The sequence below is a fragment of the Hyalella azteca genome, unplaced genomic scaffold (genome assembly GCF_000764305.2).
Source record: "Hyalella azteca isolate HAZT.00-mixed unplaced genomic scaffold, Hazt_2.0.2 contig3998, whole genome shotgun sequence".
Taxonomy (NCBI): domain Eukaryota; kingdom Metazoa; phylum Arthropoda; class Malacostraca; order Amphipoda; family Hyalellidae; genus Hyalella; species Hyalella azteca.
The window spans coordinates 88,272-101,243 of NW_025934225.1; the positions used below are offsets into that span (position 1 = coordinate 88,272).

Here is a 12,972-nt window from a genome sequence, read left to right on the forward strand (position 1 = left end):
GAATATAGGGGAGGGAGTATGGGGGAGTGAAGTGTGGGGGAGGGGAGTATGGGGGAGGGAGTGTTAGGGAGGGAATGTGGGGGAATGTAGTGTGTGGGAGTGGAGTGTGGGGGAGTGGAGTGTGTGGGAAGAGTGATTGGAGGGCGTTTGAGGAGGAGAGTGTAGATGAAGGGAGTGCTAGAATATTGTGGGAGAAGGGAGTGAGGAAGAGGACTGGGCGAAGCAAAGGACTTGGCGTGAATCGGTCAACTGCAGTTAGACGTGGGATGCTCAGTTCGATTTCAGGACTCCCAAAAAGTGACATATCGTGGCCCGTCCTCTGCAGCTGATTGCCCATTCCTTTCATAACAAGTTACCTTACATGGTAACTAAAAATATGCACCCGATACATAATCTCCCGATACGTGCTTGAGGTAGCATCATTATGACTCCGGTGTTTAACTATTGAAACGTTACTATGGATTTATGAATGGCACTGGCAAGCGTTTTTGGCTCAATAACTTTATTCACAAAGCAGAGCAATACAATTGGGCACAAATTGGTACAGCGGAAGTTTATTCATGATTACAGCCTCATGATTAAATTATTCGGAACACAGGACAAATAAAACGTAGCGTATCGTGGATGCTAGGGAAACCCCTGGTTTCAGCGCCACGTTTCTCCTCTCCTCTCCTCCAATTCTCCGGATTTCCTCCCAACAACGCAAAATTTAGTTTTTTAATTTGACTACACAAAACAAATCCAGATATTTCAGTTTAATAAAGCATGTTTTTTTCAGTTAAATAAAGCTGCTTTTCCAACAGCGTATGCAGCATGTGCAACAACACGCACATGTGCAGCACGAGCAGCACTGCTATGCAGCAGCCGTTGCCGTGGACCTTAGGCCGTTTTAAGGATATTTTTGCAGCAGTTAAGGAGCAGCAACGGCTGCAGGAGTTGCTCAGGAGGGCATTAGTTCCGTAAAACTCAAGTAATTAAGCCTGCGGAGGTTCCTAGGCAGGGGGCAAGAAGGGAGCGCCGACCCCACAGTGATGTATAGGGCCGTGATTCGGAGTAACAACTGCTTTGATTTGCCCAATGCAAGACTTTTGCTAGCCAAGTTACCGCCGTAAATCTCTTACTGGAGGCCCAGACCAGTTCTTTTTGGCGGGATGTTTTGCGCTCATTAAACTACATTCGTAAGATTAGACGAGGGTCGATAAATGATGGATGATACGGCTAGCTTCGATGGCTGTTGATAAAACTGCGCTAAACGATGAGGCTATTATTGAATGTAATAAATACAATGGTATGCTTAATATATACTGTAATAAATACATTGTAGCTGCAAATTGCGACTAGAATTGATTGTAATGAATGCGGTGGCGTTGCTTGCTAAGTATATATTGTCATAAATACAATATAAACTCCCACATTATAAATGATTGCAACAGATGCAATAGCGCCAGGCCCGTTGCGGTGTGAGAAAGTCTACGCGTAATCTACATTATATTTAACTATCTTTTCATGCCGTTGGATTGATCCGTTTTTAATTTATAAACAAAATAAACTGAAAAATGACCAGAATAGGTAAAAAACTAAACAAGTGATGAATAGGAATAGGTCTCAAAACGAAACAAGTGATGAATACCTGAAAAAGTCCGATCAGCTGAGTCCGAAGTATATTAAAGTCAATATAACTGTGATGTTATCGATTTTCTCTTCTAATTTATCTTTTATAATTCGGCTTTTTGCAATAATTATTGTCCATTTATACAAATATTGTCTCTAAGCTTGTTATTTTATTTCATATATAGAGCCATTCATTTTATCACTTTTTATCTTACTATCATTCTCCGAACTTCGCAGTAAAACTTTGCAATTGTAAAAATAGAGTGAGAGTTCGGAATAAAGTTTCACCCTCTGGCTGCACCAACAGCGGGGGAACATGCGTGCTATTCACCAGTCAAGTGACATGAGTAACAACGGGTAACTTCCTTCAGGGTTCCCAAGAATAAATCGCATTCAATAAAGTATCTGTAAAATTTTAGTTTCTTTAATTTAAACCATTATTTTTAATAATATCTAGTACCAATAGCATTTTCGCAAACTACGTGATGTGTTTTCTGTGCAGGTTTTTGTGCACGGTCTGAACTGGCCCAGCGGAACAGAAGCACACGCTCCAACGCCTCTCAGTTCCGGCGGTAAAAGCTCTTTTTGCAGTTTATTGTTTGCCCATACAAATATTGCAAGTGTTGTTCTTGGCCAATGATAAGTTATCAATATGTATACCAATGCATTTAATTAAATGCCAAAAAAACAATTAAGGGTCCCATTCCTGTTACGAAAATCCTGATCTACCGAATGATTTGTTGCATGCACTCCAAACAAATAAATTATCGGATAAAATTATCTCCGTGCCTTCTTTCCAACTGCGCCATCCAATAAATTGGGATCCTGTGCTGTCCGCAGGCGAACCAGCGTTGCCTTCCTTCAGCGCCTGCACCGCGTCCGGCCGTCAGCAAGGCCTACAGGCGAGCCTGCCTCGGATCCTTGCATCGCCTGCACCGCGTCGTGCAGGCGAGCCTGCCTTGGATCCCTGCGTCGCCTGCACCGCGTCGTGCAGGCGAGCCTGCCTTGGATCCCTGCGTCGCCTGCACCGCGTCGTACAGGCGAGCGTGCCTTCCTCCACCGCCTGCGCAGTTCCACCGCCGCACTCGCAACTCTCGTCAAAAGCAACTGAAGCGCAAAGATTTACGAGGCAAGCCACCGGCGCGAAGACCACCACGCGCGTTATTGCAGCCGTTGTTGCTGCCGCTTGAGTGCATCATCGCTGTATTGCTGCATTGCTTCAACATTGCAACAATTATTGCGGTACTTCAGTAGCCGCCACTGCTGCCGTTACTGCCGCTTCAGTGCATTATTGCAGTAGTGAAGCAGTCACCAGCAACTGGAGCGCAGTGCATAATGGGCTCCATGCATACCCAGCTGCAGCCATTATAATGGACATTCTAATGGACATAGAGACGAGCATTTGCATTGCTTTTTCATTCATCAAATGATCGTGGATGCAATATGTTTGAATTTTTCATGAAGCAAAGTTGCGCTAATTTCTTACCCGACTTGCATTGCGTTTATAATAAAATCGTCATCCATTTTCTCCAAGCTACACTCATATTAACTGCTTAGTGGGCCAACCTTATGATTGAGCTTACGTTTCCTTCCCTGCAGCAGTTGTGTACGAGTTGCTGCAAGCACGGGAAGATTTTTTCCGTCATTGCAACACTTGAAAGATTCAAAGCAGGTTTTACAACTATGGCTGAAATGTTACAGCTGCAATTACAGCTGCCGTGTTGCATCTGCGGCTTCCGTGTTGCAGCTGCGGCTCATCACACACCACAACACAAGTCGCGTGTCCTGGTCGAGATTTACGGGCGGCGCCGGAGAGGGAGGCGGGGTGGGGAGTGATGGGTGATGGAGCAGGGGGAGAGGTGAAGAAAACGACTATCCGGCACTCCATAATCAAATTCAACTTCGTTAAAAAATGTAAAAAATTATTAAATTTAAATAGTCGATATTCGATATAAATTTATATAAAAATAAGTTTCAATGAATTTCATTTTTCATTATATCATTAGGATAGAGTAGGAGAATCCAAATAAATTTCTTGTTTCAATTCGCGAGTAATACGGACGAGAAAATCATGCCGACTATTTTTCTTTGGCTGATGAAATTTGTCGGGAATAAACGTCAGCTTCTATTCATTTCTAAAGTCAATTAATTCTAAACGAGTAATTAACGGACTTCTTTCTGACCTTGAAATTAAAGTTGAAATTTTACTTATTTTTTTAACAATTTTTCATAATTGCAAATTTGGCGTATGAACAGAAAATAAGAAAAATATCTTGTCGGTTCAGACGAGCGAATATCGTTTATTTAGTTTATATCTTTTATTGAAATTTGTTGCATGTTGCTACTTATTTATTTTTAGTTCCTACAGTTTCACTTGCTACGTCAGACTGCGCTTGCTGCAGGCTACAGAAGTAGCAAGTTGCCGACGTTTCAAGCCGAAATGTTGTAAGCTGCTGATGTTAAATCTACCCAGTTTCTCATGCTGCCTTCAACTTCATATGTTGCAAGCAGAGGCTGTTGCAAGCAGCGGATATTGCAATCAGCGGCTGTTGCAAGCTGCGGATGTTGCAAACTGCCAGTAAAGATCTGCCTCGCCAGACCTAATGACTCATCCATCTCAGTTTCTTCCTTGACGCGGGCGATTAGAAATTCGTTCACTGCATCGATCCCCGGTAGCTGCCACTAAAAAAAAACACGTCCACCAAATCTGAGATTTTATTGTTGTCTCGACCCCAGCCTCCTCCCCTACTCGCTCACTCTGCGTCCCTTGACTAGGACAGAAAAAGTGTCTCTCAATACAGCCAGTAAATCAGAAGGACGAGTTAACGGTCAAAAAAGGTCCGGGGAAAATCAAGCTTATATATCGCACACTCGCTGCGTAACGTTTGCCATAAGTCACTATCTTTTTAATTAAGCGTTCGTCGTCGCCGCTAAATAAGCTCGGGGAGCAGGCGTCGTCGGGTGAGACGAAGGGCGAGTGAGACGTTCAGAGATGAGAGGAAGGATGATGTGGGGAAATAGTGAGAGGATGGAACGAAGGAAATCGAAATGAAACTGTTTGTGCACAATAATATTTTGTACATACGATGCGCAAACTTGAGCACATCATCAATGCCGTACCAAAAAAAATAGACTTCACTGTAAATATGTATGATATATTTACAGTGCATACGTAAATATGTAATAAATATGTAGATACGCAAACAGTAGCAATATGAAATCATATGTTTCCACGACAGCACGTAACGTTCATCATTCGCTATCAAAGAATCATTCTGAGCAGCAATCACAAGAAATGCGTGCTTCATTACAAAGTAAATAAATTAATCCTCAGGGATTTCCATTTTTGTTTGCAGCGAAGAAGGACACTAGGCACAAGCGTAACAAGTATTATGCACGGATTTAAATCGATAATGTTAAATTAACAAATTTTAACAAATATTATTCTGGCGAAACTTATCATTAAAATTCGTTCTTGCATTCACATAACATAATATCGCCTCACGCATACAATTTTTCCACTTCTTGTTGATTGTTCAATTTTCATGCGTTTTCTCTCCATGACATGCACAGGGATTAAAAATTGTAGCATTGAGTTGAAAAAAAGTTTAATAGCACGCATGATGCCTAACAACCATCATAAGGTGAAGAATATATAAGTTAATGTTGATAGAGCAGAGGTTGAGGGGTCAGCCAAACACGTACAACATTTGGCACACACGAGGAGTGAAATGAGCGTGGAGGTCAGGAGACAGGATCGAGTGCACGTTTCGTTCCCAAGCGTGTGGCGTGACAGAACAAATAATCTCTGGAATGAGTGACACTTGCCTGCCACCTGCACATGGTTTTCTGGCCACTTTTTCTGATGTCTCCACTTAGTGGTCGACCCCCGGCGACCATCGCAGCTCCTCACCTTCCCATAACATCCTTGACAGACGATAAAAAGTTGCAGGCGCTCATACGTTAGTATGGAAATCATGCACGGACAAAGGGCTAAAATAAAACGGGAAAAGCACCAGCATGAACATTTTGGACTATTCCTGGGCATGATAAAAAAAATTATCTAATGAAAATTGTATATGCAATGCACTCAATAACTTTTTAATTATCAATTTTTGAATCAACAGAGCTCAACAATTACCATCATAGTCTATCCCATTGAAGATTATAAAGGGAATCAGCAATCGTAGAAGTTAAAACCACTGCAATCATAAGGTCGGACTTACGAGCAGCAAAAGAAAGTTTTGCAGAAGAGATCTGCAGTCGCGGCGCTGTCACACGTGGCGTTAACGTCTTCATTTTTGCGCGTAGCTCCACGGACGTCGTTATTGGAGGCGTTGCTTTTAATTACGACCAACAAGCCTGGCCTGTTGCAGCTGCTGAAACTATATAAGCAGCTGTAGACGCAGCTGTTGTTGTCGAAGATAAGTAGTTAAACACACAGCATTTAAACAACGACAGCAGCTATTGTTAAAAGAATGAGTGCAACTGCCACGGCGGCTTTATATACTTCAATTTCAGTTAATTTTTCCTCCTACTGTAACACACCTACTGCCGGGTTTTTAACGACACCAGTTACAGCTGTTCGCTCAAATTGATCCACCAGTTTATACATGCAGGGCTTTAGTCTTTGCTCTGGCAGCTTTGTATATCTTTTTCTGTTTAAAGTCACACATAGAAATTGTATACTTTCTCCAACGCAGCCTCTGCTTGCTTTTCTAAGTGCCCCGACATCGCTGAGACTTGCGGCAGAGCTGTGGCAAACCAGGAGTGCTGAGTGAACGCAAGCTCTTGCGGACACGACGAGTCACTACGATTAAAGTGGCACCGAAGTAGCACCGTAAGTATCGTAAATAACTATTGTGTTTTACCACCACCGTTGTTCTTGATTTTATTTTTAACGAGATATTCGTTTTACTGCCGCTGACTTTCATTCTGCTTGTTTGACTCGGGATTTTCGTCAAATTTTATCGTACGTTATTCCCTTCTGTTGGTCTATATTGCCTAAAATTTTTTAAAATTTCCTTGTGTTGTGAGCTTATCCATTTTACTAAAGTTTGATCCTTTCCCTTGACGGCTATGAGTTCGTAACAAAGCTTCGTTCAGTACATGTGCTCTGAATGTTAATTTTAACTGAATTAAGATTTACCATTTCTTATATCACACCATGCCTACAGTCCCTAAACCTATTCTTGAAAAATCCTAATGATGATTTCAAAATTATGCCCATAAACATAACCCTTCTGACTCTAATCAAGCCATCTTTAACATTACTTTGTTGATATTGCCCTCCAGATACTCAAAATCCCGACCATACCGCTTCTTACCCTCTAACCCACACTGCCAATATGTCTTCTAACCATATATCCCTGATTATGTTGTCTTTACTGTCTTACTGATTATACAGTCTACAGTTCATACTGTCTTTTACCCATGTAACTCTGACTATACCCATTTTCTACTCTCAAACCCACCCTGACCATACCGCCTTTTACCCCTCTAACCCCGACCTTTTACTCCTCTAACCTTGACCATACCGCCACCAGCCCCTCAAACCTTGACCTATACCGCCTTTTCCCCCTTTAACCCTGACCATGGTGCCTTTTAACCCCTTCAACCCTGAACATACTACCTTTTAACCCCTATAACCCTGAACATACTACCTTTTAACCCCAATAACCCTGACCATACCACCTTTTAACCCTTATAACCCTGACCATACCGCCATTTACCCCTCAAACCTTGACCTATACCGCCTTTTCCCCCTTTAACCCCGACCATGGTGCTTTTTAACCCCTTCAACCCTGAACATACTACCTTTTAACCCCTTCAACCCTGAACATACTACCTTTTAACCCCTATAACCTTGTTCGCACCGCCTTCTACCCCTAACCCTGATCGCATCACACAGCCCTGATCAGGCAGCGCCAAGACGCAAGTGGTATTGATCTCTGGCGGCGCTCATTTTTAATGATATGTTTCCTTTGGAATTCAATTATGCGGCCAAAGAATGGAATTGGAACGGGGACTCATCTCGCGCTAGAAATTTTATCTGCAAATATATTCTAATGGGCAAAGAGGTGAGGCGGCGGAGCTGTGGGGGAGACACAGGCGCGCCAAAACCAAAATGAATTAATGCCAATTTGGCCGAATTTTGCCGAACTGCCTGCCGCAGACAAACCATCGCCGGAAACAGAAACCAGGCTCACACTTTAATTTCTCTGCGATTCTTATTGTGACGAGACTAACTTGGCGATGTGATACAACGGAAAAATGAAATATTCCTAAAGGTTTATTAAATTTTGTCAAAATATCGATGGAAGGTTTGATAGTCATCCGCAGCACTCATCACGCTCTTTATGTTCCGATTAAACGAGCTTTTCAATACTTACGTCCATGAAAGACGTTTTCAAAATCGCCCTAAATCTCATAAAAAAATAGAATGAATTTTTATCAGGGAATGAATCTTGTTTGTTAAGTGAGTTTACTGCGCTCTCGTCAATTAAATTCCAGCGATGAAATAAAAAAACCTAAGCCCCACAACACTGAGCACAACCTCAGGATTTTAAAGTCCGTAAAATTTGCTCGCCTGTTGCTCATTTGTTGCTCACACTCTGCCCATTTGCTCGCATTTGCCTGCGTTCGCCTGTTGCGCAGCTCAAGCCTTTCACGCGCCCCTCTCGTGCAAAAATGCGCTCGTTACGAGCCGGTCTCGCGGGACAGCGGGTCCGGCGAGCCAAGGATCTCAGGATCACCGACGCGAGGTCCTTTCTTGTCACAAGCAAGCAGTAAATTTTATACGCTTTTCATGTAAGATGAAATGACTCAATACCGACGCAAACCATCATTCATATTCATGTAGGCATTTTTAATGAATTCTGAAAATTAGCCGAGTTTCAACGTTAAGTATGATAGTAAAAACTATATTGTGTTGACGAAAATACCCGCGATATTATTTCGAGCTGCCTCAGAACGTCATATGGAGGAGACATGTTGCCCGATATCGAACACATGTATGAAGAAAAATGTATACAGTTGACACTGCGTTACATTCCAAAAATATTTATTTTAACGATTAGAGAATTGAGTATGTATCGTAGCTTTTTTGAGGTACTCTTTCCTGTGCTATAACTTATGTAAGTTGTATGAGTTTAACATGAACGTTCCGTTTACGTTGCTCAATAAGCTCTTTAGGCTTATTAAACAATAATTATTGCCTCGCGACAAGCATTTGTAGGGAAGCCTGAGCACATGATGATTGGCATTTAATTGACAACTGTATTACTTTATTTTGTGCATCAACACTTCCACCCATTTGATCCTTCTTCTCAAGTTTGGTACAACAAGACACATGAGAGGGTAAATTACCAAATTTTTCTCCACAATCAGGCACATTTCTCGATCTAGTTAAGTTTCCACACTTCCATTCATGTGACGCGATCGAAAGCTGCGCGTATGCAGCGAACTCTCTTCGATCTCCCGAACTCTTGAGTTACTCACTCACTCGAACTCCCGAAGCCCTGAACAAATCTCTCAGTGGCGACTTTAATCAGAAATCGTAGAAGAATTTTCGTATTTTGTCCCCGTGGGAGGCAATATATCAGCGCCGCAGCGTCGAGACTTGTCACTCGAAGCGTCTTTTTTGACGAGAAAATGTTTGAGTTTCCCTCCGCGGCGTCGTTGTCAGCCCGTTGTGTGCAGTGATTGTGAGGTGATTGCCGGTGCCTGCATTGTGAGGTGATTGCCGGTGCCTGCATTGTGAGGTGATTGCCAAGGCCTGCATTGTGAGGTGATTGCCGGTGCCTGCATTGTGAGGTGATTGCCGGCGACTGCATTGTGAGGTGATTGCCGGCGACTGCATTGGGAGGTGATTGCCGGCGACTGCATTGTGAGGTGATTGCCGGCGACTGCATTGTGAGGTGATTGCCGATGTCTGCATTGTGAGGTGATTGTCAGTGACTGAATTGTTTGCTGATTGCAAAGGTCGACATTGTCGCGTGATTGTTGTGTATTTAATTGATTGAGATTAATGTCGAAAACTAGCAAGAGAGCGGCCGCATCGACGGTAGAACATGCACTAGTAGACACATCTGCAGCTGTAACATCACCAGCAGCCACATCTGCAGCAATAGCAGCCACATCTGCAGCTGTAGCATCACCAGCAGCTGTAACGTCACCAGCAGCCACATCTGCAGCGTTAGCAGCCACGTCTGCAGCGTTAGCAGCCACGTCTGCAGCATTAGCAGCCACATCTGCAGCATTAGCAGCCACATCTGCAGTATTAGCAGCCACATCTGCAGCGTTAGCAGCCATGTCTGCAGCGTTAGCAGCTACGTCTGCAGCATTAGCAGCCACATCTGCAGTATTAGCAGCCACATCTGCAGCGTTATAGCAGCGACATCTGCAGCATTTGCAGCCACATCTGTAGCGTTATAGCAGCGACATCTGCAGCGTTAGCAGCCACATCTGCAGCATTATAGCAGCCACATCGGCATCACCAGCAAAGGGTTTGTGCATGTGGCGAGAAAATGAAGATTGTCGGGCTTAGTCTGGCGATAGCTTCAGCTTAGGACTAAGCCGCGCCTACGCCACCTATTGGGCGGGAAATGCGCCTCAAATGCGGCCTAAAACTCCTAAATGTTCGCGTAGATTACGGACGCCCTGGAGAAAAATAACGAATGTAACAGCACTTATATATGGGGTCGTCATTCTGACGCGTCCTCGCGGTTACGTTACAGCTGAGTGAGACAGAGCAGATGTGCATGATAAAAACTGAGAAGAATTGATTGCTACTGAAATGTTGCTACTCTATGTGGTACTATCAAACCGAAACTGTATTTATATTATATGTTAAGTGACAATTAATGAGATTCATTAATTAATGCATCACCCTTTAGTTGAGTATTCTCTTTCGTAGGAATCAATCCGCTATTGATCTCATGCACAACCTATAATAACGCTCTATAATGACAATAATTATGTGCCACTTTCCTGCCGTGCAGAGAACTTGACACGCATAAGAAGTAGTGGTCTCCTCGAAGTAGGAATACTTGTATTCAGCATGACGCTTTGCAGAGCTGTATGCTCGATATGGAACAAAAAGGCTATAGAGAAGCGCACTAAGATAGCGTTAGGTTCTTTGCGTCCAGTATGGATTATAATAACATTACGTAATAACAAGTAGATTTTATTTACGCACGAACAATGTTCTGGTAAAAAACATGCGTTTTTCTGACACATCTTGTTTAAAAAAAAAAAACAGGATATATTGAAGTGCAATTGAACAAAATATTATATTATTAAGAATTATTCTCATAAATATATTAACCATATCACGAGGACGTTAGCTGCCTGATAAAATGTCGAGCATGAAACGAAAGAGCTGCTGCTGGCAGATGTTAGTCAAGCATGACTTACAGATTTAATATGCCACTTCAAAACATATTACTGGGTTACATATCACTACTTCCAAAACGTAATTATAGCAAAACTTCCTAAAAAATACCGCATCTATAAGAGGTAGCAGTCACAATAGTTCTTCTAAATTCTACTTTTGGACAAGATATAACTTCCAAGTTATTTTAGACAAAATTCTATTTCCCATCAACCTAACTGATCTAAATTATTTATACAAAAAATTTAATATTGTGACGTACTGTGCAATATTCATCAAAATACAAGCTGGTCCGAATGGCTTGGTCAGATCTCAGTTCTGATCTAATTTGAGTTTAGGCATATTGACAGGACCTAAAATCTAAATGCACCGACCACAACGCAAATTAAGGCCTATAAAATAAAACAATCACTTCTTATTTATTAGGCTTATCATAATTACAAATACAAGATAATCGTTCAGCGAAATAAAAAAAAATATCCATCCTTCGAATAGCACCTCACAAATCTCGTCTTATACCCGTACATTTTTTTATTTTGTTTTTAGTTATTCTTCGATGGCAAAATACTGCAGCTATTTTCATTGTGTCATGTCACTGCAGTGTCATGCGCAACGTAGAATCAAAAATATTCGCCATAACATAACAATGCAGGTTCGAAATAATGTTCTCAGAAGTCCATTTCTTATCACATATAGAATCTAAAATATATTTTCACTGTTTGTTTGAACTGTTCGTTGTCACCCCATGAACCCAGACGAGAAAGTTATTCAAAAAGTCATTTGACTGAATGAATAATAATTAAGGTTTAACATATATTTTAAAAAGTTTAGCATAAGCTTATAATGTATTTATAGAGATAATATTGTATACACGGCAAGAAGCTTCCTCTGACCGTCAAGCTGCTGCGCAGCTGTAGTCACCCCGGATAAGCAAGTCTCATGTACGACCTTATGAACTTATGACCTTATGATGAGTTTAGGACTTCGTAGTCCACAGTCAAGCTGATGCGCCGCCTTCGTCGTCCTCCGTCTCCGAGTCGTCGCTAGGCAGGTCACCCCGTCCTCTGGTCCCGGATATAACGTTGGACGTGTTCCGTCTATTTGCCCTCCTTTGGGCCAGCTGATGCAAGATGCTGTTGCTTGTCACTTGCTGAAGGTAGTTTCCCATTACTGGACAATCCGGGATCTTCTTCAGAAACTTATCCAGTTGTCTCTTGGAAGTCACAAGGGTGAACTTGACAGATACCCGTATTACCTTACCCCTCTTGGGCCGGGGCCGAGCATTGCCTCCATGCCTTGGACATTACGCAGCTGCTCTGATTACAGCTGCTGCCAGCACTGCTGCTCTGATTACAGCTGCTGCCAGCACTGCTGCTCTGATTACAGCTGCTGCCACTGCAATGGTAGCCCCAAGCTCCCAAGTTCAAGGTCGAATTTCATTTTACTTGTTTCATAAAACTTAAGTGCCATCCCTGCACAGCAGATGTCATTCCCATATGTGCCATAACAGAGCATATGGTATCTTATGAATTATTTCAGTGCACGGTTACTAGTCATTCCATATATGCCATAACACAGCATATGGTATCTTATGAATTCATTCAGTGGCAGGTTACTAAGCATGTCTCATCCTCTCACCTGTTCCATGTCGACCAGCTGGTGCAATTGCATCACAGCAGCTGATGCGCCTCCCCAAGCTGGTTTATCATCTCAAAGCAGGTGTAATATTCCCCACTCCTTCTTCCCCACTCCTTCTTCCCCACTCCTGCTTACCCACTCCTTCTTCCCCACTCCTGCTTACCCACTCCTACTTCCCCACTTCTGCTTCCCCACTCCTTCTTCCCCACTCCTGCTTACCCACTCCTACTTCCCCACTCCTGCTTCCCCACTCCTGCTTCCCCACTCCTGCTTACCCACTCCTACTTCCCCACTCCTGCTTCCCCACTCCTGCTTCCCCACTCCTGCTT

General features: G+C 42.8%; 1 protein-coding gene across 1 annotated transcript in view; it reads right to left on the minus strand.

The window, feature by feature from the left end:
* Positions 1–12,972, minus strand: part of LOC108679013 (autotransporter adhesin SadA-like) — a 52,215-nt gene that overhangs the window by 15,698 nt on the left and 23,545 nt on the right. Inside the window, exon 2 of the mRNA XM_047879854.1 lies at positions 9,720–10,012. Within this exon, the coding sequence (XP_047735810.1) occupies positions 9,720–10,012 (293 nt within the window). The remainder of the gene's footprint in view (positions 1–9,719; positions 10,013–12,972) is intronic.